Genomic DNA, 27,977 nt, shown 5'->3' with positions numbered 1-27,977 from the left:
TACTCCATTGGAGGACGAGGGTGGGCTCCCATTGGGGTCAGATGCCACATCTGTTTGACCTGCAAGAAAGCCCATCGTGCAGGGCAAGCTGCTACAGCCAACCGAACATTCAAAATATTCAAACAGAACCAGAGGCAGACAGAAGAGCCAGGCAAAGGAGAATTCCAGGTGCACATCTGCCAACCTGTGAACCTTCAAAATTACAGTTGACTCTCCCGTTAAGAGGAACTCTAAAGGACCGTGAAAATATGTTCGTCTTATCAGAAGTTCACCACAGGGCTCGAGTGTGCTAGAATATATGCAACAAGAAATAATGGCATAGCATTAAAACCAAAAGGCTGCTAAAATAGAAAGAAATTTATTAAATTTGTATGACACAGCGTTGCTCTAGGCACTGTTATCTACAGAATGATTGCTGGTTGCTGGTGCTGTGTAAATCTGTGCTGTCAGAAAAGCTGTCATTTTACCTGGCTTGCTCAAAAATATCTTCACTGCCCTCATGTTGGAAAAAATGCATTAAAGTATTCAGGGCGGTATCAGCAGCTTCATGTGTGAAGTTGGTTCTTGTGGATCCTAGGTAGACTTCAGGGTGTGCTGAAGTAATGATTTTCGTTTTTTGTTCTTTTTACACTTCCGTCATTGGCTAGGCTGATAGCAAGCCTTCAGTGTCTGTATTGCCTACTTCACTGCGGAAAAAATGAGCAGAATTGAAGGAAAAAAATCCTTACATAATATGGCCCCAGCAGCCAAATTTTCATACAAGCGACAGATAACTGGGGCCTTTGATAGGCAGGGCAGAAACCAAGAAAAGGGCAGCACCGTTAAAGAAAGCAGAGAATCAAAGGAAGTTGTGACGTAAGGAAGACAAAGCGTAGAAAGGGCACAGTTGTGTGACACAAGGAGTTTATGGGAGAACATTGAAGAGAAGAGCTTTTATCCCATCGCAGATAGCTCAGTCAACGATGACAGCAGTGACTACCCACCTTCTTGAGGCGGTGGTGTAGGCAACGGGGTGGGCAGGACATTGAGCAGGTCGCTCATCACCTGGGCAACCACGTCACCTACGGGAGGCGGGCTCGTTGGCCCCTTGGCCGCGACACACTTGAGGATCTGCACAGCGTTGCTGCTCGTGTATCGGCTTTCTTCCTCTTCAGCTGGAAAAGAGTAAAGGACATCGCCGTTTCGAGATAGAGCTTACTGCGACAGATGCACACCCAGAGCATGAGTTAAGGGCAACCACTAAGTTGAATGTCACACATTTGCCGTTGAAGTCCACATTTGCAGTTATTACGGCTCCAGCAAACTCTGTACACACCGGCTTCAAGATTTAGCAGTGGAATCCCACAGCCACTGAGGTAATGAGGTACATGTGCACTCGCAAGTGATGACAAAGACATCGGCAAGAGATGAAAGAAGAAATAAAAAGTGCTCACCTCTCTTGGACATCGGCAAAAGGGAGATGCGGAGGACATTGGTGGCCACCCCCTGGAAGAGTTTTGGGTCACGGCAGGCGGCTGGACCCAGCACCCGCAGCACATAGTGCAGCTCCTTGGAGCTCACAGGACTGCCCCCCGCTGTTGCCATGGTGCGCGCAACCTGCAGGAGAGCAGCCACACGCAGAATTCAGTTTGGCTGTCGATCCAGCTTTTGCCCCAATGTCACAGCAAATGGCTTCTCTGACTCGCCCAAACAGGTGCCCACAGTAAAATGTGAACACAGCAATACGCCAGGCTTCTCCACTACACTTGTGTACAGTCAAGCTCGGATATATTGAACTCGAAGGGGATTACGAAATAGTATAGTACATCGATTTGAAATAGAAAATATGCGTATCTGAAGCTTACCTGAAACCTCTGCACGTCTCTGACAATTTCTCAGATATCCTGAAAAGTGGGAATTCGCGGTTTTGCTTCTCTAAGGTGTGGGAATCCTCCGGTCCCGTGACCGCCGCACGTGTGGCGAACGTCGTGTCGGGCGCATGCGCGCCAGGTAGGGTGGGGAGAGGGGAAGCTTTCCTTTTGCGGGCGATGCACGGGAATTGCAAACCGGGTGTGTCATGTGAGATCCCTCTGACATAGATCCCTCTCGCGCTCCTTGGTGACCAGCAAGCGGTGATAGCGAAAGGCTCCGCCGCCGCTCCCGTTTTCCCACACGTGGTTAGTCAATTGCGTTGTTGCTGCGGCCGCCCGTATTCCCCAATTGGTAAGTCTGAAGCCCTTCTTTACCGAATGTATTTACCGAACCCTCAGCGATGTCAACTATAGCTAGCTGGCCTGCTTGAAGTGTTAGTTGCAGTCGTAATAAATGCTGTCAGAGTGTACATGTGGTTGTCTATTGTTTCCTCGAGCTTGTACCGGACCGCAGCTGATGCGCAAGCATGCGCCAACCGCGGGGTTCGGTGTGCAGAGGCAGAGCGCCGTTGGCATCCCCCCCTATCCCGACAAAGGCTGCATCGTACGCACAAGGGTTTACTTTCTTTTTGTACACTAATGTTGTAAGTCACTTGCACTGTGGAATAGCCTACCAATCGCAACGCTAACGCTACAGACCACGTTGCAACTGAACGAGGCCGTAGTGTGCCTCGCAAGGCGTTGAAGTGCTTGTGCGTTTTTACTCAAGATTAAGTTAGAAATGGATGCAGTGCAGAAGCAAGCCAGCCTGTATGGATATTTGCCGTGCCGCCATCAGTGCACTGGTACTGCGAACCGCACGTGAATGTGCAAGGCCACATGTACGCAGCTTGATTGTCCAATGTTGGCAAAGAGTAATCCATGCAGACTGTTATGTCGAGCTTCAGTATCGGAACCAGTTTTCTGTTGGAACCAGCAGTCCTCAATTTTCATTCACCCCAAAGTCCGGCTGTCTCTTGAGTGCCACTTGGCGCTCCACCACCTCGCAAGTCCCTTTTTTCTCTGCCTTCCCTCCCTTTGCCAATACTACACAGACGCTGTTAGATTCAAAAGTGGCTTTCAGGTTGCAGAACATCAGAGTCCATTTTCACTCCCACGTAACCATACGAGAACAAATACACGCAATCGTACAGCAAATCGTGCAGCATATGCAAGTCTTGGACACCGCTACAGCACTGGTCTTTCCACAAGTGCAGATGCAGCATGTGATAGTTTTGTTAAATCCAAGCTGCAATGTAAACATCCATCTAAGTGAAGTTGGGGTCGTTTTGGCTACCCGCTCAAACATAAAGTGCCATTCACGAAAAAAGCTGGTCTATAAAGCCAAATCCAGCGGCGCAGCTTATCTCCAGTTTGGCATTCCATGCGTGGAGCTACTCAGTGAAAAGATTAAGCGTCATCCACCTTTTCCTGTGGAATGCCTTTCGAACGCGGGGAGGCGACTTATGCCACAGAAACTTCATAGACCGATAGCAAAACCTTTTTGCTTTGTTGTCTAAAGATTTCTTCCCCCCCCCCCCATGAAGTTGACAAATGTCTTCAGTTTCTTCCTTAACAATTAAAACTTGCCAAGTGCACGGCATTCTTTCTAGCTGTGGGGCCCTCCCACAAGCACATGGAATGGGGAGCAAGATCAAGCAAGCATTTTGGCGAGCAGCTGCTGCGCAAGTCAGTAAAAGAGGTGGGAGAGCCAAGCAGTGAGGGAGGGGACGAACATGATGCCAGAGCAAGGTGCTCACATATTCACCAAGGACGGGTGCATTTTCGGGTTTTCAGAAGTTTTCAGAAGCCCAAGCTGCGATCTACTACTAGCAAATTAGTTGCTCATCTAGAGGGACACGTGTCCAGTGTACGACTTGAGGCCACCGAAATGCTAGAAGGTAGGACCACACGTGCCCGGCTGAACATGGCTGAACAATGGAGTTAATTTCAGAGCGTTGAGCACTGAAGTGCAGAAAGAAATAAAGAACGAAGGTCTAGTGAAAGAAGGACAAACATGAGCGCATGAGCCGACCAACTCACAGAATTGCTATTCTGAACATTGCACCAGGCTCTACATTATCGCCACAGGTTTGTATAACCTGAAGCAGTGTAACTAATTATGATGCCCAAGCATCTGTGTCTTGAGAGGCATTAGGACCATTTGACTCGCCTGCACTTTCTGCACTAGTTAAGGACGTACTGCACTCCTCTATTCGTTTCAAGCAGTTACACAAGGCAGCATCTGCACATTGCCATCCGTTTGGCACAATGCAGGATTCGTGTAGGACAGCTCACGGCATTCCCTGCACTTGCCAGAGACGTAGTGTAGGCACCGGTGGTACCGTGCCGGTTCAGCACGTGCAAGAACTGGAAGGAACTAGTTCACCAAGTGCAGAGCGAATGGAATGGACCTACTGGTGGCGAGCTCTGCACTAACAGCTGTACGCAGTCATTACCTTGTCCATGGCATGTGCCAGGGTGGGCGGCTCCTCGACCACGTGTCGCACCAGCAGCGAGGCGAGCGAGGCAAATCCAGAGAAGGCCGATGCCTGAGTGAGGCCCAGCAGCAGACGAGGCCCTCCCAGGGCGGCAAACGCCTGCGCAGCCTCGTGGCACCGCGTCAGTCGCAGAGACAACCGCAGCACCCCGTGCAGCGTGTCCGGCTCCACGGGGATGCTGAGCAGGCCAACGCATGCCCTGCACACATACATTCGGGACAAAACTTAGCTGGAGCACGACCAAACGAAGACGCAGTGCCAGGCGTCAGTGCTCAACTGTTTTCTGGCCTAGTTGAAAGCGTCGAGTTTCTAACAAAAATTGCTAAAACGAACACTGACACTGCTATCATTTAGATACCAGCAGAATGATGGTTATTTACAAGGATTTGTCTTGTCTTAGACCTATGCACTGAAACTAGGTCCATGCTTCAAAGCACAAAATATTCCAGTTACCGGAACAAAATCATATGTATCAATAAAGTGTTAGTGCAAGACCCACAGGCATTTTGGGAATTTCCTAGATAAAACTCATCACAGGTAAGAACATAAAAAATTCACAGCACAACTGATGCTGCAACATCCATTTTCCTATGCTTGTCTCTAGCACGAATCAAATGGTGCCAGAAACTAATTGAATCAAATATCGAATACTTTTCTAATAATTTTCAAATAATAAGCGTGTGTGGCTTTGCATTTGTGTGATCGACGCCAGCTCCTGTGCCTTCGCGAGAGCCAAGTGGTGCGAAGCGTAGCCTCCGCGATCAGCTCCGGCAGCGCGCTGTTGCTGAGACGTTAGCAAGATTACACTTCTCCACTGGGCTACGCGGCAAATGGGAATGAATTAATGAAATCAACATCATTCAAGGTCCTGCCGAATGGGAAGGCCGGAGCGAACAATGCGCTGCCGGAGCTGATCATGTGCGAAGTAACGGGGCTCGTTTCTTCGATCTCAATGGCGATCTCCGCTAGCGGAGATTGCCAACGCGGTGACTTCTTTGTCCACTGTATGCGGAGACTTAGTCAGTCTTGTGCAAATCCAAGCAAATCTGATCACCTTCAAGCATAGTATGAGGCAGGGCATTATTAAAGATTTTTTTATGCCACTCTAAGCCTAATAAATTTTCTTTTTTAGGGTGAACGAGTTTTTCGGACTGTTCGATTTTTCGGACTATTTTTCGGTCCCTGCGAAGTCCAGAAAATTGGTCGGCAACTGTACAGGACTTCTTGGAGAGTGCAAATGATTGGTATAACGTAGCCTACTGCATGCACTATGTTACCTGTTGCACAATGCAAGTTCTCAACTTTATTGCACACGTTATACCCATGGGGATGAAAATTATTGTACTTTTGCTCCAATTTTATGTTTGATTGCGCACAATTGACATTTTAAAATATTGGAAAACTATTCTAAAAATATTCTTATGTACGAACACAAGGCTACTCGTTTCGAAGAATGAAGCGAATAGGATATCATTCGATTTGTTATCCAGAAGTTTCAAATATTCAGACACCCCCCTACTAATTTCACAACGCAATTCAAGTCACAATTTGCTTTTGTGTGATTGTTCAGCGTCCTTGGTGTACACAACTGCAGCCCTGCCAGAAGTTCATCTAAGAAACAATCAAACAGTTGGTTTGTTTCTATATGATCTCAGCTGGATGAATGTACCTACTGCCCACATCAAAATGCCTATGCCCCCTAACTCCCCATAGGCAAATACAACATACACAACTCCACATAGCAAAAATTAGTAAGGCCAACAGGTCACACCAGCTGCAAACAGGCCTGGCACAAGCCACTTCTGATACAACAGTCTGCTTAGCCATCGGTATTCAAAGGATATCTTCAGGACTGCCATGAACCTGAAAGAAGTGGCAAAAGTTCAAAGGTGCATGCCATAATGATGTCAAGGCACAAGCAGCCCTGCTAACCTGATCAATGTCGAGCACTGGTGTGGGCTCAAGCCCTTCACTGTCGTTGGTGTCACAGGCGTTGTTGATGACGCCGATGCATTTCCAGAGTCAGCTCCGGCAGTAGCGACTGCACCGGCTGCGTCAGCAGAAGCAGACGACAATGTTGGCACAGAAGCAGATGCCACCGTTGCAGGGGTGGTGGTGGTGGTGGTGGGTGGCACACTGGGTGGTGCAGTGGCAGCAGCTCCGGTGCCGGCACTTGTTCCAGCACCAGCATCACTTGTGGTGGCTGACGACCCGCCCGCTGTGGCACTTGTTGCCGAGGGCGGCTTGCCGTCCCAGGCAAGCATGACTGGGCGCCAGTTGCCAGTCTCTTCATTGATCTGCACCATTGTTGAAAACTGCACTGTGTACTTGCGCCGCCCAGCTGTGAAGTGGACGCTGGGTTCGACGGCACAGTACGCATCGTCGATGGCTTTGTTGTTCAGAGCTGTGTAGGCGTTCCACCGCCCCGTCCGATCGTCAAACCACTTCCACTGTCGTTTGGGCAGCTGCAAATGACGCACAAGAAACAATCACCCACACTAAGCGGACTGAAAAGAAAACGTACCAAATGTACTCTGCAATCCCCAACTTACTGATATCTTAGACAAGACTGCAGCCTTCAGTCCATTCCCAATGCACCTAATGCTAGGACTCAGACAAAGAAAACCTTGCTAGCATCCAGAGTGGAACAGAACAAGTTTATGCTCGTGAACAATTTATTTTCGCAACTAAAGGCTTGCAAGGCACTGTCAAGGCCAGGTAAAACGTTTACAGAATAAAACAAACTCAAAACTGTAATTCATGCACTTGAAACACCTACAAGCTCTGCAGTATGATTTTTCTTGATGACAAGACGTCAAGATTATGGTTAAATGATGTATTTGCAGTGCACATAAGACAGCAATGTGAAACATGTTTCAACTGAGTGGCAACACTTCTAGTCACCAGTGATTCATTTATCCAAAGCTTTAAGTTGCACACATGCGTGTGCTTGCTTGAAGCTTATTTATTGGTACAATGGCAGCTCAAGCCATGCTCCACCAATATACAAGGCCTATGAATATTATCGCCCGATATATTTATTCCACTGTGTTTGTGGCGAGTTAAAATTTTGTCTAGATAACCTAATGACTCGAGAAACTTCAAAAGTTTGTTAGAAGTAACGGGACTGGATCTAAAGGAATAAACGTTGACAAACATGTGTTGACAGGAAACTGAAATCTGAAGGTCTGTAATACATGTACCTGTAATACATGCAGTACATGGCAGCAAGTAAGAAGTACTGAGGGTGCCAACCTGAAGCAGAGGTGCTCTCCTCTTGGACGCCACCGATGCCTTCTCGTACAAGTCTATAAGCAGGATCAGAGACACCAACCACCTGGAAATCGTACAGGAGATAAAGACCATACAATTGTCAATGTACCATACCAAATCCCACCTTGTAATCACAAGGCTTTCTTTCGGTTTGCGCGTCTCATGAACACTAAAACCTTAAGCCTCCACTCATAGTCTCAGAGATTGGCTAGCGTGCATCTGCAAAGGCTGATCTGCAAGGACTGTACCGCCTGTAAGGGTTGGTCCTTGGGCGTGGAAAACGTTCAACGATCAGCAATTAAAAAGATGAAAACATCCCAACCGCATGCTTCGACTGTCGAATGCGCACGGCTGCTTGGCCTACATGTTTTTCATGTGTGCAGGCCATGACAATTGTTTTGGTTATAGTGCTGTATACAACGGATATTCACGACTCCGGCGACTTATGCTACAAGGTGTCTATGCGGAAGGGCACCTACTTGGGTGTGGCGGGTGGCTCCTTTGGCAGAGTGGGCAGCACCAGCACCTGCTGGGCAGCGTCCACCAGCTGCACCAGAAGGTCCACCAGGCTCTGCTCCTCTAGCAGGGTGGCACACGGCAGGCGCATCTCCTACCCCACATCACAAAACACAACGTTGAAGTTCATCTACCGCGACACAGAGCTGTCGGACATTGACAGCAGAGAACATTAGGCTCAAATTGTCCGCTCTGAAAATAAATTCATGACATTTAAATTTTCTGATTACAGTAATTGGGGGCGTGTTTCTTATGAAAATCGGGTGTGCCTTAGATTTGGGTGCACCTAATTTATAAAATTTCTAACCCATAAATGTTGGGCACATTTTACATTTGGGGGCATGTTACAATCAGATAAATACAGTACCTATACCATTATCAATGCAACATTCAGTACATAAACACAGCTAAGGTGCTGCAACCACAGGAAATGTCACTCCGAACGCTCCAGGGAGCAACCTAGTGCATGTCAGCAGAAGTTAACATGACCAGCGAAATGATCACACCCGGGAGAGTACAGGCATTCACCCTCACCTCAAAGAGCAGGGTGAACAGGTGGATGCGGACGGCAGCCATGTTGGCCACGGGAAGTGTGGCAAGTTGAACAGCCTGCTCCGCCTGGGGCAAGTCGTCCCGCAGTGCTATCTCTAGCAGGGACGTCACCGTAGTCCGAACCTGCCAAAATGGGCACACAACACACTTGCACGTCACCTCCGTGCAGCAAGTCATTCTATAGCAACACAGTGAATTGTTTTGAAGGGCCTCCAGAAGGAAACACTAGATCATAGTGAACTGACAGACTATTCTCGTAAAACAGATTATTCTTAAACTCTTTGTATGTGTGTTTATTAAGCAGAAACTAACCGATTATTAGAGGAGAACTCCCCGAAGACAAACCTCCCCCGATTTTCACACCCCAAACTGCAGTGCTGGTTATGTTGGCGTGGCATTCGTAATTTTATGATACCACATAAACTGGAATGTACATAGAGCTCTTCTCTAAAAAGATCAGTAGAAGGTTTCCCAAACATCTTATATAACAGTCTGTGGCACAATTTAAATTGTCTGGGCTGTTACAGTGAAATCTTGATATAACGAACTTCAGGAGACCACGGCACATTGTGCATTATTCTGAAAGGTTGCTATAGTGAAAGCCCCAAAATTAACCATGTCGCCCATCAACCCATCAGTTCAACGTCGCTGTTGGCTCTCGGACCCGGGCTGTTACTATCTTCCATAGATTCCGCCGCCACGCATCACCGAAACACTATATTTATGAGTGTCACACACAGGAGAGATGCTGACGCGGAGAAAAACACCAACAAAGAAGTTCCCCTTCGCTTATAAACATTTACCTTTTTTTCTTCTTTATGATGCTGATGCGGAGAAAAACACCAACAAAGAAGTTCCACTTCACTTATAAACTATACCTTTTTTTTTTCTTTATGATTTTCGCATTCCTTGCCATGAACACAGTAACTACAGTAAAACCTCGATAATTCGAAATCGGTTAATTCGAAATTTCGGTTAATTCGAAGAATTTGAGCGGTCCCGTCATTCTCAATGCAAATTCTACCGGATAATTTGAATGGCCCGCGCGGCTCTATTCGGATAATTCGAAGTTTCCGGCTAGTAGCAACGTGCGGCGGTTAGGTTAGGGCGCTCTGTACAGTCGCCAACCGATTTTCCGAGCTCGAGGGGACTGAAAAATAGTCCGGAAAACTCGTTCGGCCGAAAAAAAAAAGTTATTAGTGCGGCTTAAAAAAATCTCTAATAATGCCCTGCCTCATACTACGCTTGGAGGGGATCGACCTGCTTGGATTTGCGCAGCAATGACGTCTCCGTGTACAGTCGACACGAACGTCACCGCGTTGGCGATCTCCGCCAACGGAGTTCGCCACGAAGATCCAAGAAACGAGCTTTGCACCGCTTAGCTCTCGCGAAGGTACAGGAAGTAGCGCCGATCACTGAGACATGGGTCTCCGAGACACCTGCTCAGTGTACACGCCACGTTCAAAATAGCAACCGAAACTTGAGGGAAAAAAAAAAAAAAAAAAAAAAACTCACTGAATTAACAAGCGTGGTGTCAGCGCGTGAACGAGCGCGGCCGCGAAGGTTCGTGCGGTCTATAGCTTCAACGGAAACTGAACGGCGAGAGCACATCGCATACAAAAGGTCAGAGCCGTCTGGAGATCGCTTTCAAGATACGGTGCGCGCGAGAAACCGCTCCGGCACTAAGTACGCAGTTAGAAGAGTAGAAGAGCACATACGGCGGGCGCGCGGCGCTGATTTTATCGCCCTTGGACTTTGTAGGGAACCTCAGGGCGGCGACGCCGACGGCGAAAATCCGCTTGAAGTGTCCATATAATTGGTGTCGCAATAAAAAAAAACATCCCACAATAAATGGTTACAACGATAGTGCTGAGCGCATTACTAAGAAAAAAGAAAAAGAGCAGTACTCTGGAGCGTTTTGTCAGCCAAGGAAGAGCGGGCATGGCCTCCGAGACTGGAGGATTGCGCTAGCTCTATAGCGCGCGTTCCAATCTTGGAGGCTACACAGCGAGCCACTGGAATCCAAGCCAGTGCAAAATCCAACATGGCGGCTTCCAAGTTTGGGTAGCGCGGCTCGGAAAGAGCGATTTAGTCCGCAAAATCGAACTTTGGGGTCTCAATTCGTCCGAAAAATTGGGTGCGAAAATGCATGAAGTCAATGGGAACCCTGACGGTGCATTTTTGAAGTCCGGAATATCCAGCAAGTCCAAATTTTTGGAGTCAAGCACCACCACGCCCGCTTTTGCGGCAGTTATCGATTCCGTGAACATCGTCCGCAACTTTGTTGAGTGCAGTGCGGGTGATATTTGTATGCTACGTTTTTTGAGCCAGCTGGAGAGCATGACACTAGGGGCGGCGAACCAGCGCGCCAAGTAATCCCGCATCGGTAATTACATTGAGTAATTTTTCTCGGACATGGAAAATAAAGGTGATTTCTTTTTGCTGCAAGTTCTTGCTTGTTTTCTTTTTTTATTATTCATTTCGGTTAATTCGAAAATCCGCTTAATTCGAAGAATTTTCGCGGTCCGGCGACCTTCGAATTATCGAGGTTTTACTGTATTTCACTTGAGGGGGACACCTAAACTATTCTCAAGTGCAAGCTAATGACACTGACCTGAAAGTGCAACCATGCGGCATCCCCACGAGCATAGAGGTTACATTTCTCTATGCACGTAGCCGGTACGACACAGAAAGAAGTGCAAAAGAAGGAAAAGACACGCGTCTGTTGCTAGGCAACACTTATCTGTGCGGAGGGTACGCTCGCAAAACCTGATATGTCGTCGCCTCCGTAATAGAAAAAGCTCCCTTTCTGTGTTTTTTTCTCTGGTGCAGTCTCGGATTTGCAAAACCCATGCACTGCGGCGTCCGCTTTCTGCGCCTTGTCTGCTAGCCTACTGTTCCGGCTACCATGAAAGATACAAGGAAATCTAAGAATCCTCAGATTCCTGAATATTAGTTGTTAGTAATCAACATGACGACATGGCAGCTATCTGAAAACTGCAATACGAATTCGCAAAATTGCAGATGCATTACAGGGCTATCTGCGCACTACCGTTCACTTTATTTTCTAAGCGTTAGCATAGCAACATAGCTGTCAAGGACCAGAACAAGTGTCTCCAAAAGGACATGCAGCGCCACGTCATGTTGACGAAAGCACCGAAACGCGTTTTACAAAGCTTCCGCTTCCCAGCACAAATTTCAATTCCTGTGACCTCTCAACAGCCGATCGAGAGCCAATATGGCCGATAACAGTGGCCATGCAGCTGCCATGCGTGCCCAGAATAGAGCCCATTGTCATGTGCTGCGAATGACATGACACGACGAAGGTTTTTGCCACCTGGTGGTCCTTCAATTATGCAAGGAAAGCTCAATGTGGCCACGATAACCAGGCCTCCCAAAGCTCATCACTCTGCACACACCTCCTGGAGCAGGCTGGCAAGCATCTGGTCACGCCACACAACTCCGTTGCGCGCCACCACAGCACCCAGCAGGTCACAGACACGGTAGACAGTCTCGGGCAGGGCGTCCAGCAAGCGCAGGCAACCCGGCAGCATGTTCTCTGTGAAGCGGTCCATCACGTACGACTCGGCCGGCTCTTCTTCCGGCTGGACTTTTTCATCGTCCTCCTCTTCGTCGCGCATCACTTTGTCATCTTCTTTAGCCTGTATCAAGAAAGACAGACAGGGCAGCTCAGAACTTGAGATGAACCTAGCTTTGAGGGGCAGTAACAACAAGACGCCTGCTGATTTCACGAGCTAGGCATGCGAGCAGTCAATCCAGAACAGGTGACAATCTGTTTTCTACAGAGAAATCCCGATAATTCCAAATGTATAATTTGAATTGACGGATAAGTGCTTTTTTGATCCCAGCAAATTTCTACGTACTTGGAACAGGGAATAACGTACATGAATTTGAACTCCGAAAACCGTGGAACGGTCATTTTGAACAAAATTTCTTGCTCACATCAACCACTTTCAAACAAACCCGAGCCAATGGCGAAGGCTCGATGCGTCGCTAGCCATCGTAATGATGCTAGCCGTAAAAGTGACAAGGGAAGACGCGTGAAGAGCAGAAACCGAAACCAAGCAAGCAGAGCAGCACGCTCCCTCGAAAAATGCAGAATTAAACGAAAACAAAAAAATAAGAAAAAGAACAATGGAAGGGGATGCTGATTCAGGCACGTCATCGCGTGCTCATGAAGAAAAGATGCTAGCTATATTTTCCTCCGTAAAAAAATGAACCCCAAACTACAGAACACTGCAGAAAGAAAAAAATCTGCACGAATAGCCCACGGAAATAACTGCATACAACGCTAAAATCTTTGTAAAAGGAGTATCACCCATTCGCAGGTGCTCAACTCATTCACATAGTGTCTTAGCCATCATTTTTGCTCCCCAACTCGTCCGCAATGCCGATAAACTTCAGGTTCTGCTGCGCTACTATCGTCAGGCGCAGCTCATCATGGTCCGAGCTGTGGATTGCCAGCCCCTAGTGTGTTTTAGGTAACATCACCAAAACACAACAGACAAAACTGGATGGTGGAGATCTTTACCTTAAAGTGTGGCTTCACAATAACAAGCCTTGAAGTGGGGCTTCCAAGTCCGCTGCGCTACCGTGAAGGCCCACTTAAAGGCGAAATTTACTTATACTGGGCACTATACTTTAAGGGGCTCTTAGTTCGAGCCACGTTTTATTCGAATACGCTTCCAGTGCACTTAGAGTTTAAATTAACGCGATTCTACTGCACAACCTTTACCAGAAGCAGTAAAATTTTCACAATTGCCAACAACTATAAGCTGCAATGGGAAGGGCACTTGTGTAATACTGCTGATGCAAATGACAATGAACACGAATGTTAGGAAGTTGCTCCCAACCTGTCCTGCCGTGACGTTTTCACCCAAGGACATGGCAATGGCCCGCATCATTTGGTCTTCCTCCGACATCTCCAAATCGGAACCAGGCAAGTCCTGCAACAAAGATAAAAATTACTTATTGAATTAAAATTTCACTCCAGTTTTTTTAAAGGTAGTCGGATTTGTCAGTTCAGGAAGCCTGCAGACTAGTGTATCAGTGCCCTAACCAGTGTATCAGTGCTCTAACTCCCTGGCAGAATCCAAGATGAAGTCGTAGAAGACATTGGAAGTTCTTGTTACTACAGCAAGTGTTAATGAGCCCTAATGAACGAGGCCCTTCACAGTAAAGCTTAAAAGTCCTGCCAGTCGTGTCACTCACCGCCAATGGCTGTCCGGATGCACCCGAAGGCGATCCAGCGGCCCCTGGGATGACCCCAGATGCACTTGGTGCCAAGGGTGCCGGATGGCTGAGCAGGTAGTCAGTGGCCTGCTCCAGAGAGGCCGAGTGTGCAAGGGCCTCCGTGGCCAGCTCTCGGCAGAAGCCCATGTCCATCAACTGCAAGAGTTTTTTGCCAGGACAATACAAACTGCTTAACGACTGGGCTGGTAAGTGCTGAGAGTTAAACATGTAGCACAAGCAACAGCACAATGAACTCACTATTACGCGGCAGTATTACTAAACAAAACTAAACAAAGGCCTTAGTACGAGGACAACGCGACACAATCATGAACACTCTTTAGCACCAATCTTCGCTCGCACAAACGCATTTCGATATAGTTTCTTCCCAAGCACAGTCGCGGAGTGGAATTCTTTGCCAGCCAACATATTTACCTCTGGCGATTTTGTTAATGAAATGCAGCGCCATGTTTTGAATTACTAACCTCTCTACTTATTTTATGCTTCTGGTTATTTTGTTAGCATTTCTACAACATGTGTATTGTGTTTTTCCCTTTTTATGACCACACTTGTTGCACAATTTTCATGACAAAGAATTTTTTTTTTCTTTGCGATACGTACTATTTCTTGTGTTCATCACTTGCGTTGTTTGATACTATACTTTTGTATTTTGCATGAAGCCCCTCCTGCTCGAGCCTAATCATTGGCCTTGCAGTATTTCAAATAAAAAAAAAATAACGAGCACCAATGTGGCTGGTGGACCACACTCGTTGGACCCGACTGCACAAACTAGGGCCGCTTTCGGCGAGCTGGTTCACACGACGGATGCACTTGACAGATCCGGTAAAAGCACCTATTGGACTGCCCATATTGACCACGGAGAAACAATAACAGGAGGCGAAACACTGGGCCTGCGCCAGCGCGAGCACTGGTCACGTTGGGTGAGCAGGAAACGCGTAGCTTCAGACGTGTTACCGCGAGTGGCAAACGTTGGCGTAGCATCTCTTGCGGCTTCGCAACGAACTACTTCCCTTGCGGGCGGAGCAGCGCGTGCGTGGCCGCGGTGACAGAGGAAAACAAAACAAAGTTCCTTCCTCTATGGCCGCCATGATTGCCACGGTCACCGACGGCTCCCGGCGTCGTCTGCTACTGACCGCTTGCGCTGGGTTGTCGGATACCGCCCAAAAAGTTTTGCGCCAGCGCGGTTTGCACTCCAGGGATAAAATACCTGTAGACCGTTTTAGTAGACATATCTTTTCCAGGTAGCTAGCGCACTTGAAACTAGCGCACTTGAAAGATCAAACAATCTGTGATAGTAGCCAGGGTGGCGCACTGGCATCAAGCCGCCTAAGCAGACGATAAGAGCGCGCTCGCCGCGTCACGGATCTGCTGCATCGCTTCGACAAACCGTCACGTGGCCATACGTCAGGCGTTCTGTTAGGGGGCACTGTCACAACGTCCGCCGCTGCGCTCCTGTGCGACATTATGACGACGCAGGAAGGAGCAGAGTTGCGCCTCCTGAATTATTCTTTCTCCACGATTTCGACCACCGCAGATTGGCTGTGGGTGGGTGCCCGTCTCCTCACGGGTAACTGAGCCCTGCCAATCAGCACAACAACAGCGGCAGCTGATATGGACAGTTGGTCTACTAGGCGTACTAAAAAGATATGCTGCACATGCATTATGTTTTCTACAAGTGCCGCCGCTTACTCACCTGTTGCAGGTGGTCCTGGTTGATGTCTTCATGCGAGGGTGCTGCCAGGGCCCCTCTAGAGGACCGGACACTACCATGTAATAGCGCACCTTCCGACACTGCAGAGGTGGCCGCTGCTGCCGAACTACCAACTGCCGATGCTGCTTCCTTTTCCTTAGCAAGCTTCTCCTGCAGAGAGCAAGGAGGCATGTCAGCACATGTCATCCGTTCTCACCAAGAGTGCCTCCCCACTTAGCCTTTTGCCAGTGTAAACTGTTTGATTAATGAAATAACAGTACAGTGTAATCGAATTGATATGAGCTCCATAGGAACCGGAAAATAAAGCGTATCATCCAAAAATCGTGTCTTCCAACGTATCATCATCATCATCATCAGCCTATATTTTATGTCCACTGCAGGACGAAGGCCTCTCCCTGCGATCTCCAATTACCCCTGTCTTGCGCTAGCGTATTCCAACGTATTATCCAACTAAATTGTATTATCAAGTAAAAAAAACTTATCCCGAAAAACGTATTCTGCAGAATCATATCAACGAGGTTCCACTGTACACTCATATGGTTGCTTTCAAGTGCATTACAGCACACTCGCAGTGTGGTTTATATTCAGCTGGTCAAAACCAAGCGCTCGGGACTACATTCACCAGGTTCCCTTAGAGCGCTGCGCTTCAGCTCAAAGCGCTTCTAGGCACTCTCACGTGGCTACTCCAATTGCTCTCGGAGCAACTGGACATTTGGCTGGAGCAGGCTTTTTCTGGCTCCATCTCTAGAAAGTTCAGCACTGCTGCACACCAACTTGGAGCACAGTAGGAACCAGTCAAATGTACAATAAGATTCTACATCAGTGGTCCTGTTGCACCTTCTCAACAGGCTAACCGAAATTTACTCGCACACAAACTTGCAATCGTCCAGAGCTTGGCATGCATGCATGCGTGCATACGTTCCTTTGTCGGCATGCCTTTTCCTAATGCTGCAGTGGCGACTGAGATAACGATGCTGGCAAACGAACTAGCCTCTACACAAGGCTTAGAAGTGAACACAGTATCGGGATCTTTAAGACAACATCACACCAATCCAAGATCACGAATTCCTCAATTACAAAACTCCTCAAGCTAAGCTATGCATCAATTTACTTTATTTTTTTGCATTTGTGCATTGTTTACTGGAAAGGCATTCTTAAGAGGTGTTTCAAAAGTGGCACTGTCTGAACTGGATTGCACAAGATTTTCTACAGAAGGCTGCTAAGGGCTTTAACTTTACTGTGTGCTGGAATCCACATATTCCACTTTCTTAATGGAAATTTCCCTATATAAAGGCACAGGAGGTGTTCCTCACTGCCACTGGAGGACGGTGATGCACAACGCATATAACTCACCCGGATGAGACCTTCCCCACGCAGCAGGTGGCAGAGGATGGCCAGCATGGACTCGGACATGCGGTCGCCATACACCTTCAGGGGCTTGCGGTCCCAGAGCTGCATGATGGCGTCGAAGGCCCGCTTGTGGGTATGAATCAGGTAGAGGACTGGGCTGAACGCCGGCACCGCCCCAGAAGTCGCTGACCGGGCAGGCAGAGTGTGGGGCGACTCCAGCACCATGCGCGGGTTCACCATCTTCTCGAGCAGCATGAGCCAGGCATCGAGGAACTCGCCCGTGCCTTCTGGCAGTTCGGGGCTTTCCAGCCCTTCATTCAGGGGCACCTTGCCGCCGCACGTCAGAGCCCAACGGAACGTCCTGGAGGGAGGAGACAAGTGCTGGCTTTAGAGGGACACTAATGGGAAGTACAGTAAATCTCCACTAACGTGCATTACTCTCACAGATCGAAATGTGCCAATTTAGACCTAACCAATATGTGTACTTATGCGATATGTTGCGTGCAGGAATATGCATTTGCTTAAAAAAAGAATGGAGAGCTCACTCGAAGAAGGCATCCTGTCCTCCAGAGGAGAGGAACCGCTGCAGCATCAGGTGGTACGGGTACTTGCGTTCGTCAAACAGCATCGGCGATGTGAAGCCGACAGAGCAGATGTAGAAGGTCAGCCTGCACATAGACAAACAACCACTACATCCACATTCCCACGCAGTAAGCACCCTATTCAGTGCTCAATGACTAATTTTTTAACCCTTTGAAGGTTTTTGCCGTATCTGTACGACGGCGGTTTTCTGTCCCGCAAGGTCTTTGCCGTACGGGTACGATTTCGATCCTCCGTTTGAAATTTCGCGCCATAATGACGATGCATGCTTACCGGGAGGTGCTGCCACCTTTTAGGACTTACAAGAAGCGTTTGACATTTGTGCTACCTTCTTGCGGAGATAAACAGAACTGATTTCTAGCTTCAGCGCGTGCGTTGCGCAGACTGCGGCAACACCCATTTCGCGGTTTCGGTTTCGCCGCGTGATCGCAACGGAGGCGTGCGAAACGCGATTTTTCTTTTTGTCGGCACTCCCTTGAAGGGGCGGCGGAAGTTGATTTCTACCTTTATTGGCGCTGCTCTTAGCTTGTTTATCCCCGTCGCTCACGAGGTATTCTCGCTCTGTGCGGCAACGCGCTTTCGGTTCCGTCGCGTGATCGCAACGGAGGCGCGCGAAACGCGAGTTTTCTCTCTGTCGGCACTGTCTTGCAGTGGCGATGAAGTTGATTTCTATCTTGATTGGCGCTGTCTTAGCTTGTTTATCAGCGCCGCTCACGAGGTATTCTCGCTCTCTGCGGCAACGCGCTTACGCGGTTTCGGTTGCGCCGCGTGATCGCAACGGAGGCGCGCCAAACGTTAGTTTTCTCTCTGTCGGCACACTCTTGCAGGGGCGGCGGAAGTTGATTTCTATCTTGATTGGCGATGTCTTAGCTTGTTTATCAGCGCTGATCACGAGGTATTCTCGCTGATACGCGAGACGCGGTTTCGGTTCTGCCGAATGATCGCAATGGAGGCGCACGAAACGTGAGCTCTCTTGCAGATGCGGCAGAAGCTGATTTCCACCTTGATTGGCGCTGCTCTTTAATTGGCGCTACCTTGATTGGCGCGATAAGGCGCTGTGCGTATAACCGTGTTTCAAGGAATACCACACTCTGAAATATTATTGAACATTTGGAGTTCTGAGTGACGCCGACATCAAAATACTGTTTCTAATTTTTTTTCACTATTTATTCCCGACTTTTATACATTTTGTACATTCAATATCCGCAATAAAGTAATTTGACCATCTGTGAAAGTTTTTTTCAAAATAATTCGACCTTCAAAGGGTTAAAATGCGTCTTTGAAGATAACAATATCAGCACTCAATGGAACAAGCACAAGCACTACATTTACTCCTATAGTGCTAAAGCCTCCACATCCTGATGTGCCAAGATTTTTAGAAGAGCTTAACATGAGCACACACACCCGCATGAGCACACACACCCGCATGAGCACCTGAGCTGGTCAAGTCTGGTGACAACGATAAATCACGAGTAATAACAGTGCACTGAAAACAAACGTGAAGGAAGGAGCAGACAAAACACAAGCGCCGATTATCAACTGGAAAATTATTTAAGGAATCAAGTAACATGAACACTTCAACTGCGCATGCATGTGCAAGGCAACAGAAGACAATGACAAGGGATCATGGTTAGATCAGTAAACACAAAATAAATATACAAGAGAAAAAGGAAAGGAGTTACAAAACAATGAAGCGGTGTGACGCTTGATTATTACCGATTTGCGGACCTTTCTTGCTGAATTACGGTCGATTGTGACGAATGTCAACTGCATACAGTCGCTGACCATAATTCGGACATGCTTGATTATTCGAACAGCCTTACGCCATTGCCACTGGCTCTATCGACTTACTGGACAATATAAGCCGAAGTTTCGGACATCTTGCACACTATCACTGCTGTTCACAGCACAGGATAACAGTTAAAACTTGCCAGTGCTAGAGTTACTCGTGCAGGTTTGTGGTCCGTAAAAACTAACAATGGATCTGTAGCCCTCTATTGCACAGCTTGTGAGGTCGGTATTCTGAAATGATTTGTTGTTGATACAAGCTAGCACAGTTGCGAACGTTTGTCTCATTACATGGTACACTGTATTTTAGGGGCGTGCAAACACAGTATACTTCAATTAATTTGACTCCGGTTAATTCAATCTTTCAGTTAATTCAATCCCCACTTAAGGTCCCAGCCAGCAGCCATGCATTTCTATGGGTGCAAACTTTCATTACTTCAATCCCAAGATTGACCTTCGCCGAGTAATTCGAACTTGACCAGTCGGCATACATGCGCTTGACCCCTGTGGTCTCATCACATGACCCAGCACCGCTCCGTGCAGTCATCGGTGGTGCACGGGTTGACCGTGGTTCTGCACCGACAGCAAAGAGCGGGTGCCTTTTCATGTTCGGCATCGTCTGCTGCCTGTCATAGGTTCTCAAACTGAGAGGCCTACGAAAAGTTCATGCGACTAACTTTAGTCGCTGACACCCAATGAAGTAGCGCCAATTAGGCCTAATGAATGGCCTAGGCAGTGTGGCCGTTATCGGAAATTTGACATGAAAACAGACTGCAAGCCATTGGCAATGCTTGTCGCTATTATGTTCCTACGGGTATTGAGCAGTTGTGAGATCACGCGTGCGGGTTAGATTGACGGCCGTCGAAGCGGCGTTTGGGTCCACGGGCGACCAGCCGCGAACTGCTGCGAGCCAAATTTCAATCGATAAAGAATGCATGCTGTGGGAACGCTGCGAGCGTCATGGCACTAACCACGGCTGGCTCTTTTACTGAATACAGTCAAACTTCGATGTAACGAACGTCGATTTTACGAAATTCCAATGTAACCAACTATTTTTATTTCCCCATCTTAGTTCTATTGAATTAACGAAACCTCGATTAACAAAATTCTCTATATAACGAAGTTTGTCACTGCAGGTACAACTTCGTTATATCGAGGTTTGACTGTATACCAAATATTCGAATAGTTGATTCTCAAATCAATTTATTCATACGTTCACTGTTTGACTTGAAATAAAATATTGAGTCAACCCCCCCATTGTACTATTTCTTTATCTTTCTATGTACCCCTCTCCTACATGTAGGGTAGCAAACCAGATTTTTCTTCTGCCTCCCTGCATTTCCTTTCTTTCGTTTCTCCCTCACAGACATCTTACAGGATGCCGTTCAATAATTTGAATTCCCACCTGCGCGAACACGTGCTGACTTGGCCACAGAGTCGAGCAGAAAGGGCCATATTTTCGTTCTGATACTTCGCCAGCATGGCCAATGACCATGTTGTCAGCACCTTTTCGAAACCGAAATTAAAGCCTAGTTGATCCAGTCATCAAAGGCCAAGCCCAAAGCATGAGATAAGCCAAGCCAAGCCACCAAGTTCTAAAAGCTGTATGTGCATGCAGCAACACGTTGACCTTTCTTGGCCACTTGTGAAATAAAGTCACTTATTTCACGGCACGGCATGACTTTATTTCACGGCAAATAAATCCAACTTCCAATTATTTGAACTTCACAGTGGCTGACGTTGAGCCCGAATCAGTTGCCGAATATTCCTTAAAAGTCACAAGTAGTTTTGTATTTTGTGTAGCAGACAAGGAGCCATAACAAGAACACGGATGCCAAGTTGCACTGCATAGTTATTAACCAGAAACACACAAGAAAACACACACACAAGACGCTGCTCAACAACACAACAGCCTGACTTGTTAAAGCTAGCGTCCAGTCATGATCTTGAAAAAAAAAGGGGGGAGGGCGGCGTGTCTTACTGAAATGCGTCAAGGCTCCAGGGTTCCTGTAACCTGTGGCCATACAAAAATGCATTTCAGTCCATGATAGCAGCAAACCAAATCGCACAAATTCATTAACGGAGGCCAATGAAATTTTGAAACAGTCTTTTGCCCAAGGAAAGTCTTGTGAAAACAAGTCATGAAAACAGCTGAAATGTTGAGTACAACACACCCTTAAATGTGGATATAAAATTTGGTTCGTCATGCTTGAATTCAATGGAGCCCCCTCCTGCTATAATGAAATCAAAGATGCGAGATCCGACGCAGTATCGCTGATAGCGAAACAAATTTTTGTTTGCATGTGCTTCAATATATACATTCTGGCAGTAAAAATGTCTCGCTGACAGATTTTTCAGACCTGCGCAATCATTCAGTATTTCCTGCGGCAGACCCCTACCACCAACGTACAGTCAAATTTTAATCATTCAAACTCAAAGGGGCACGAGAATTTGTTCGAATTAAACGGAGTGAATTAAAGGAAGCTAAATGAATGCAGTGCACCGTGTATTAGGCAGCACATGCACATGTGCACCGAGCTAACACACTATTGACAAGTTCCCGAAGTGTGGCTTTATGGCCGTGCAATGTGGGCAGCCGCTGTGAAGCTACTACACTTCTAGGCAAAATTTGCACGTAACCCACACGCCGGCTTTACTGTTATATTCTTTAAAATTTATGGTGTGGGTTAAACGTGCCACAATCAGGGTGTGGGAAATGAAAAGATACTGGCTTGCTTCGGGTTAACCGAGCTCTATTTCATTCCGGTTCAGTTCCACGGCACCGCCCCATATTTCATAGAGCCAATGTAGAAGAATGTCTGAAATTTTGGATGCTAAAACCTTCACCGTCTGATTTTTTTTACTTTTTACCGTGACTGCAGGTCTGAAATGGCATTAATCGAAGCTACCATTGCTGCCATTTTGATTCTCTTGCAGCCTTGAACCGGCGCTCTCGCACGCCGATCTGCTGTCAGCTGTAGCAACCACGCCCACATAACGTTAAGCCTAGCTACTTCTATGTTCACTATGAAGCACACTCGCACGTCGACCCACAGGCAGCCGTATCCACCGTGGCAATGCTAGGCCTAGCGGCTTCAATGTCTGGTACCAAGTGCTCTCGCATGCTAATCTGCTGCAACGCTAGGCCTGGCTGCTTCGACGTTCGCCAGCAAGCTTCCTGCTGTTCGGTGCAGTGTTTCCTTGAAAAAATTTGACACTGTCAGCAATAGCACCGACTATGCCTTTGTCATCCTTGTCAATGGTTTTGAAGCATTTAATTACATCACGGCAAGGGTTAAGCATTGAATAATTCAAGTTTCTGAAAGTCAGCTTCGCCGCAATACAGCGGCGTTACGCGGTGCAGCATACGCGAGGTATCGCGGTGAAGTACGCCAAATTTGGAAAGGCCACTGGCACTGGACAAAGTATGTATTCCTTAATTATACAGCAAAACCTCGTTAATTCAAAAAAATCGAATAATTCATAATCGTCCTGTAGTCCCGGCAGGCGCACACATTTAATGGAATCAAATTCTCGTTAAATCGGACGTATTGGGATGCACATCAGTTAATTTGGACAACTCTCGCAGCTCGGCGAGCGCTGAGCGCCGGAAATGTTTGAAAGTTTGCAAGTTTATTTAACATAAGTAAACTATACAATTAGAAAGTACAGACTTTTGGGATCCAACAAATTTGCTAAAGGGTCCCGTGACCAGAAGAGTGCAACGCCGAAGATAAAAAATGGCGCTAGCGTTAAATTAACTTAACGTGTACGTGAATGACGACAATGCTAGAATGCTTCGTGCCCATTTGTGCCTTTAAAAAGCCATTATTCTTGCATTTACTGCCACGCATAACACCACGTTGGCCGTATGCCTTCGTAACTGCGTAGGTGCCATCCATGATCGTGTCGATAGCCACCACGGTTTCGTCCGCTACGGTTACGGCAAACAGTAGTTTCGATTTTACTCTGTGCGAGCGTCGGCCACATGCCTGCACAACTGCGTAGTCACCATTCATTATCGCGTTAATAGCGGCCGTGGTATCATCCGCAATTGCAGAAAACGGTAGTTTAGTTTTGACTCTGTTCAAAGCTGTAGAGGATGAGGCGCACCGGCTACGTTGTGATGGATGGGCAGATCGTTGGTGACCAGCTCACTGGCGAAAAAATAATCGGGATGTGCACGCGCCGTAGTGAAAAGCGTGTCTCGGATGAAGGCACACGCCGCAGCCGCGCTGCGAAGGAATTCTCGAGGCCATCGCCACTGCGAGGGCCAATCAGTCATGACATGACGAGAATTGCAGCTTCCGCACTGCTTTTGAGCAAAATAAAAACAGGATTTGCTCATTCGTTCGGTAAACAAAAGTGTTGACGTAGTAAGCAGTTCTTTTTTTTTATACCCCCAATAATTTGACATTCAGTTAATTCGGACATTTTTTTCAGTCTCGTGAAATCCGAATTAACGAGGTTTTACTGTACACGCGTAAAGTGTATCTTTTGGTGGTACGAGCCCCAAATGCCTAATAAGTGTACCAGCAGGCCTGAAAAAAATTATTTACTTCATTATATCCAATAATTGATTATACCCAAGTTCATTTCATCAAGGTTTTTTTCTGCTGAAGCAGCGTGGTTTATTGTTCCAATTAGAAACATTTGTCGCTGCTGTCCATGTTTACGCAGAATAAAGCTGTCAGGTGCTGCTTGCTTTGCTTGTCCCCATGGCCCTTTTTGCTTTTCTGAGTCAAAGTCCCACTTGGCAGCCAACAATAAAGAAAGGCCGTCTCGTCGGTGTTGTAGACATCACACCAATCGCATCATACCAAGATAAAATGACTGTCATGCAGCCAATTAATTCGCTACCCCCGCTACACTGGCAACTGCAAATTCGCCACTGGTCATTTTTCCAACAATGTTGTGCCTCTCAAATTTTTGCAACCAGCCGCTGCTGACCTTGAAGTAATCGCATCCAAGGATACAAGCATACTGTAATGCCTCCTGCTACAGCAGGGCTCCACTTATGGGCATGCTCTGAGCATGTATATCCTTAAACCATGAAATTAGGTGCCTTCTTAACATTGCTGTACGTGAATTTTTTTTTTCCCCTGCGAGACTGACCCACCAGCACTTTCAGCACTCATAATGCTGTTTTTAGGTTCCAAAATAAAAAATTAGGCTTCAATTCCATTAATAAAATCGTACACTACGATTATCCCACCACAGTCACTCGAGGAAAATGTGCCGACAGTCCTGCATCCGACGAAACAACAAAAGCAACTACCGCAATGGCCCCAGCCACATATGCCCAGACGCGTGTCCGTAAATACAAATCAAACATGGCAACCATGACGTGTTTCCAGCTCCTGCTATCGCTTTCGGTGCTTAAAGCACACAGAAACATGGCCTTCGAGATTGGTGTTTGCTGTTCCGAAGAAACTGTTGCTGGAAGGTGAAACACGACTGACACTACGTTTAGGAACCTCTACAAATTGCTTTTGCCGCCACGACTTGCCGCCAAGAATTCTGCAACGTATACATAAAGGCCATTACTACTTCTGAAAATAAACACCGAGGAACAAAAAATGACCCAACCTATGTCATTTTCGTTCCTCTCTTTGTTTCATCACTCTAGAAGCGCAATTATGCCCTATGAGAATGTCAACTAGGTCAAGAACAAGTTCATTCGCGTACCTAAACTTTGGCATGGGAGAGGTCAGGGGTGGCTCCCAGGACAGACCATTGGCCAGTAGTCTGGTCAGCGCAGAAGCCACTGCTCGTGCAGAAGGGGACGGGGCCGTGGGGGATGGCGGCACCTGCTGACCACGTCGCTGACGCATCGGGGAGCCCACACACAGCTGGCGCGCAAGGAAACAGCAAAGAGCATACAAGTCACGACACAGTAACACACAGTAGCAATAGCGCATCTGCACGGACGTGACTTTTATTTAAGAGTGTTTTACTGTTACTAGCATTCTTGGGCAACTTTATCCATTGTGTGTTATGCTTGTACTTGACCTCTATCAAGCCGGAATTGTGCCACTGGGTAACCACCAGGTTTGTGCCTTCAAAATTTATCCGGTGGTGGGTGGAATCGTGACCCGGGTTTCATCAGGCGCAGCAGCCCGACACATACTGCACCGAAAATGTGCATGGGCAGCAAGAGAACAATTCTCAGCGTCCCCACACACTGCCACGTCATGGATCTCAGAGGCCGCATGTGGAGACTTCAGGGCAGTGCCACTAGATGGCATAACACGTCTAGAGGGAAGCGCTAGAGAGGATGCCGACGGTACACACCTCACACACAACAGCTTTTGGCGGTGGCAATATGGTGCATCGCTACACTGCTTCAATGCTAATCGTATTAACGTCAACATTTATCATGATAGATTCTGCCAAAATCAACAAACTTTTTTTTTTCTCTTTTCGCGAATTTCCTGAAAAAACACTTCTGCCATTCTGAACCACATTCCAAATGCAACTGGAGACTATCGCCTAACTTCTTGCCTTGTTATCACTTCAGAAAGCAATACAAGTCCATAAAAGCTTTGGAGAAAAGCAAACCTACTGCTGGCAGCACATGCAGATCTGCAAACAGTGGGGGTCAGGCGTTCAATTTGAGTCAGTGACATCCCAATGCAAGAAGCAAGATGAGGGCTGTGAACCCGCAACCTCATGCTCAACAGCAGAGCACTATGGTCCAAGAACCACCACAGCAGGTATCACTTTATCGTGACCCCGCTGTTTGGATCAAGTACATTTTCTCAGGCACACAATTTTTCTTTTCTGGTATGTTTTTTTACCTTGCAGCAAATGTCAATAAGGTTCTTGTGAAATGTTCCAACTGTAGCATGTGCGAACTAAACTATGATTCAGCCGTAATATATTATATTCAGCCTATACCTAAGTTTATAAACTAAAAAATTGTGCCTCTGTGCCTACATGCTCAAAAACAGTTTCCCAGAGATGTTCATCTTGAAAGAAGTTCGCCTTCCTGTGACATGACAGAAATAAACACAATTTGCTGACAAATCTAAACAAGTGCTTTGAGTTGGACAGCAGTGCATTCCGAATTCGAAACTCATTCAAAAGGAGAGTTAGTATTTTACATGGTAAGCTAGCAACAAGTCACGTCTCATGTTTTTAGTGCTCCGATGAATCACATGCATTGCAGGCTATAGTAGTGAAATAATGAGTCTAGGCGTGGGCTGCCATCACATTTGCAATTGCTGCAGAGTTAGATAAATGCTGAATATCAAACACACAATGGACCATATAAAGGACAACACATTGTGGTTCACAGCGACAAGATGCTGTCTTGAGAGTGATGAGAATAGACAAATATACAAATAATACACAAATAATAGACAAATAATAGACAATAGGCAAATAAAATTCCATTCTATGAAGGTAAAGTTCACTGGTTTCATGTTTTTCTTATTGCTAGAACCAAGGGCATGTTGCCTTTTGCTAAAAAAAAAAAAAGCAAGTGTACATTAGATTTCAACTTTTTTAGGAGCTCCAATGTGATTTGTACATTAGTTTTATACTTCGAACCCATGAAAAGCAGTTGCAGATTGAATTCGGAGGGATGTTAAATCTGGCAAATACTGCCAAATTATTCAGCGGTGTGCACAGGCATTTTCCCTGCCTCTTGATTCATTCGTCCCACCCCACCATGCAATCAATTTCGTCAGTCACGTCAGGATCAAATGAACGGAGGTTTACCGCACTCAGCACGTACTCCTGTAGCAGTTCACTGCCAGCAATGGTGGCCATGCCTACCTTGACAAGGAGACCAAACAGCTCGGCGAGAGCGCGTCCCAGCCGTGATGCTCCCGTCAGCAAGGGCTTGATTTGTTTGACTGCTGCCTGCGAGCGAGCCTTGTTGGCCTTGCCGTCAACCGAGGTAGATGATGCTGCCCCTCCAGGGCTGTCGGCTATTCCTACATCCACCTCCATGCCATTCTGCGGCGGCGAGTCGTCCAGGGCCGTTCCCGACGAGCTTGCTGCCACATCTGGCATGTTCTGTGGGACCAGGAACGTGCAAGCAACATCAGGGACTAGAAATCCCGGGTTTGCGTTTACATACTTGCCAACCTGTGAACTTCATAATTTGCAAAAACCTCACATACACAACAATGAAAGGAGGGGGAGGCGAAAGGGATGCATGGCGTGCCTTTTTTTAAGTTTACCCTGAGCTCACACCCTCTTGTGGCGCACATGCAGCACACAAGCCGCAGAAAACTTGTAAAAGCTGAGACTGAAGAGCAATTCACTGTTTTTAGAACACAGCAATTTTCTTAGCGATTCTGCCATTGCAGATTTTGCCTACTTCAGAAATTTGTCTCAATAAACTTGCACAGAATGAATAAAACTGAATTCGTTTCACTAACTTCGAAGGGTATGGTCAGAGATCAATGAGTAAAACATTTTTCGCAAACAAAATTTTTCATAAAACGCAACATTTATAAGATTGAAGAATGAGCCCAAATTTGTAAACTTTACAAAAAATTCGAACAGTTGCCA

The 27,977-nt window shown here is 47.0% G+C and overlaps 1 protein-coding gene across 1 annotated transcript in view; it reads right to left on the bottom strand.

Moving 5' to 3' along the window:
- LOC119431651 (E3 ubiquitin-protein ligase HUWE1-like) overlaps positions 1 to 27,977 on the bottom strand; it is a 179,786-nt gene that overhangs the window by 99,027 nt on the left and 52,782 nt on the right. The window contains exons 27-42 of the mRNA XM_049657964.1: positions 27,234 to 27,476; positions 25,140 to 25,303; positions 17,609 to 17,731; positions 17,067 to 17,424; positions 15,696 to 15,863; positions 13,964 to 14,140; positions 13,606 to 13,698; positions 12,151 to 12,393; positions 8,714 to 8,854; positions 8,143 to 8,273; positions 7,646 to 7,727; positions 6,323 to 6,855; positions 4,349 to 4,589; positions 1,434 to 1,596; positions 984 to 1,154; positions 4 to 59 (exon numbers count right to left, since the gene is read on the bottom strand). Coding sequence (XP_049513921.1) covers positions 4 to 59; positions 984 to 1,154; positions 1,434 to 1,596; positions 4,349 to 4,589; positions 6,323 to 6,855; positions 7,646 to 7,727; positions 8,143 to 8,273; positions 8,714 to 8,854; positions 12,151 to 12,393; positions 13,606 to 13,698; positions 13,964 to 14,140; positions 15,696 to 15,863; positions 17,067 to 17,424; positions 17,609 to 17,731; positions 25,140 to 25,303; positions 27,234 to 27,476 — 3,087 coding nt within the window. The remainder of the gene's footprint in view (positions 1 to 3; positions 60 to 983; positions 1,155 to 1,433; positions 1,597 to 4,348; positions 4,590 to 6,322; positions 6,856 to 7,645; positions 7,728 to 8,142; positions 8,274 to 8,713; positions 8,855 to 12,150; positions 12,394 to 13,605; positions 13,699 to 13,963; positions 14,141 to 15,695; positions 15,864 to 17,066; positions 17,425 to 17,608; positions 17,732 to 25,139; positions 25,304 to 27,233; positions 27,477 to 27,977) is intronic.

This window comes from Dermacentor silvarum, chromosome 10, assembly GCF_013339745.2.
Source record: "Dermacentor silvarum isolate Dsil-2018 chromosome 10, BIME_Dsil_1.4, whole genome shotgun sequence".
In the NCBI taxonomy this organism is placed as follows: Eukaryota; Metazoa; Arthropoda; class Arachnida; order Ixodida; family Ixodidae; genus Dermacentor; species Dermacentor silvarum.
Note: the sequence above shows the minus strand (reverse complement) of the source record. Positions and strands in the feature narration are given on the sequence as shown.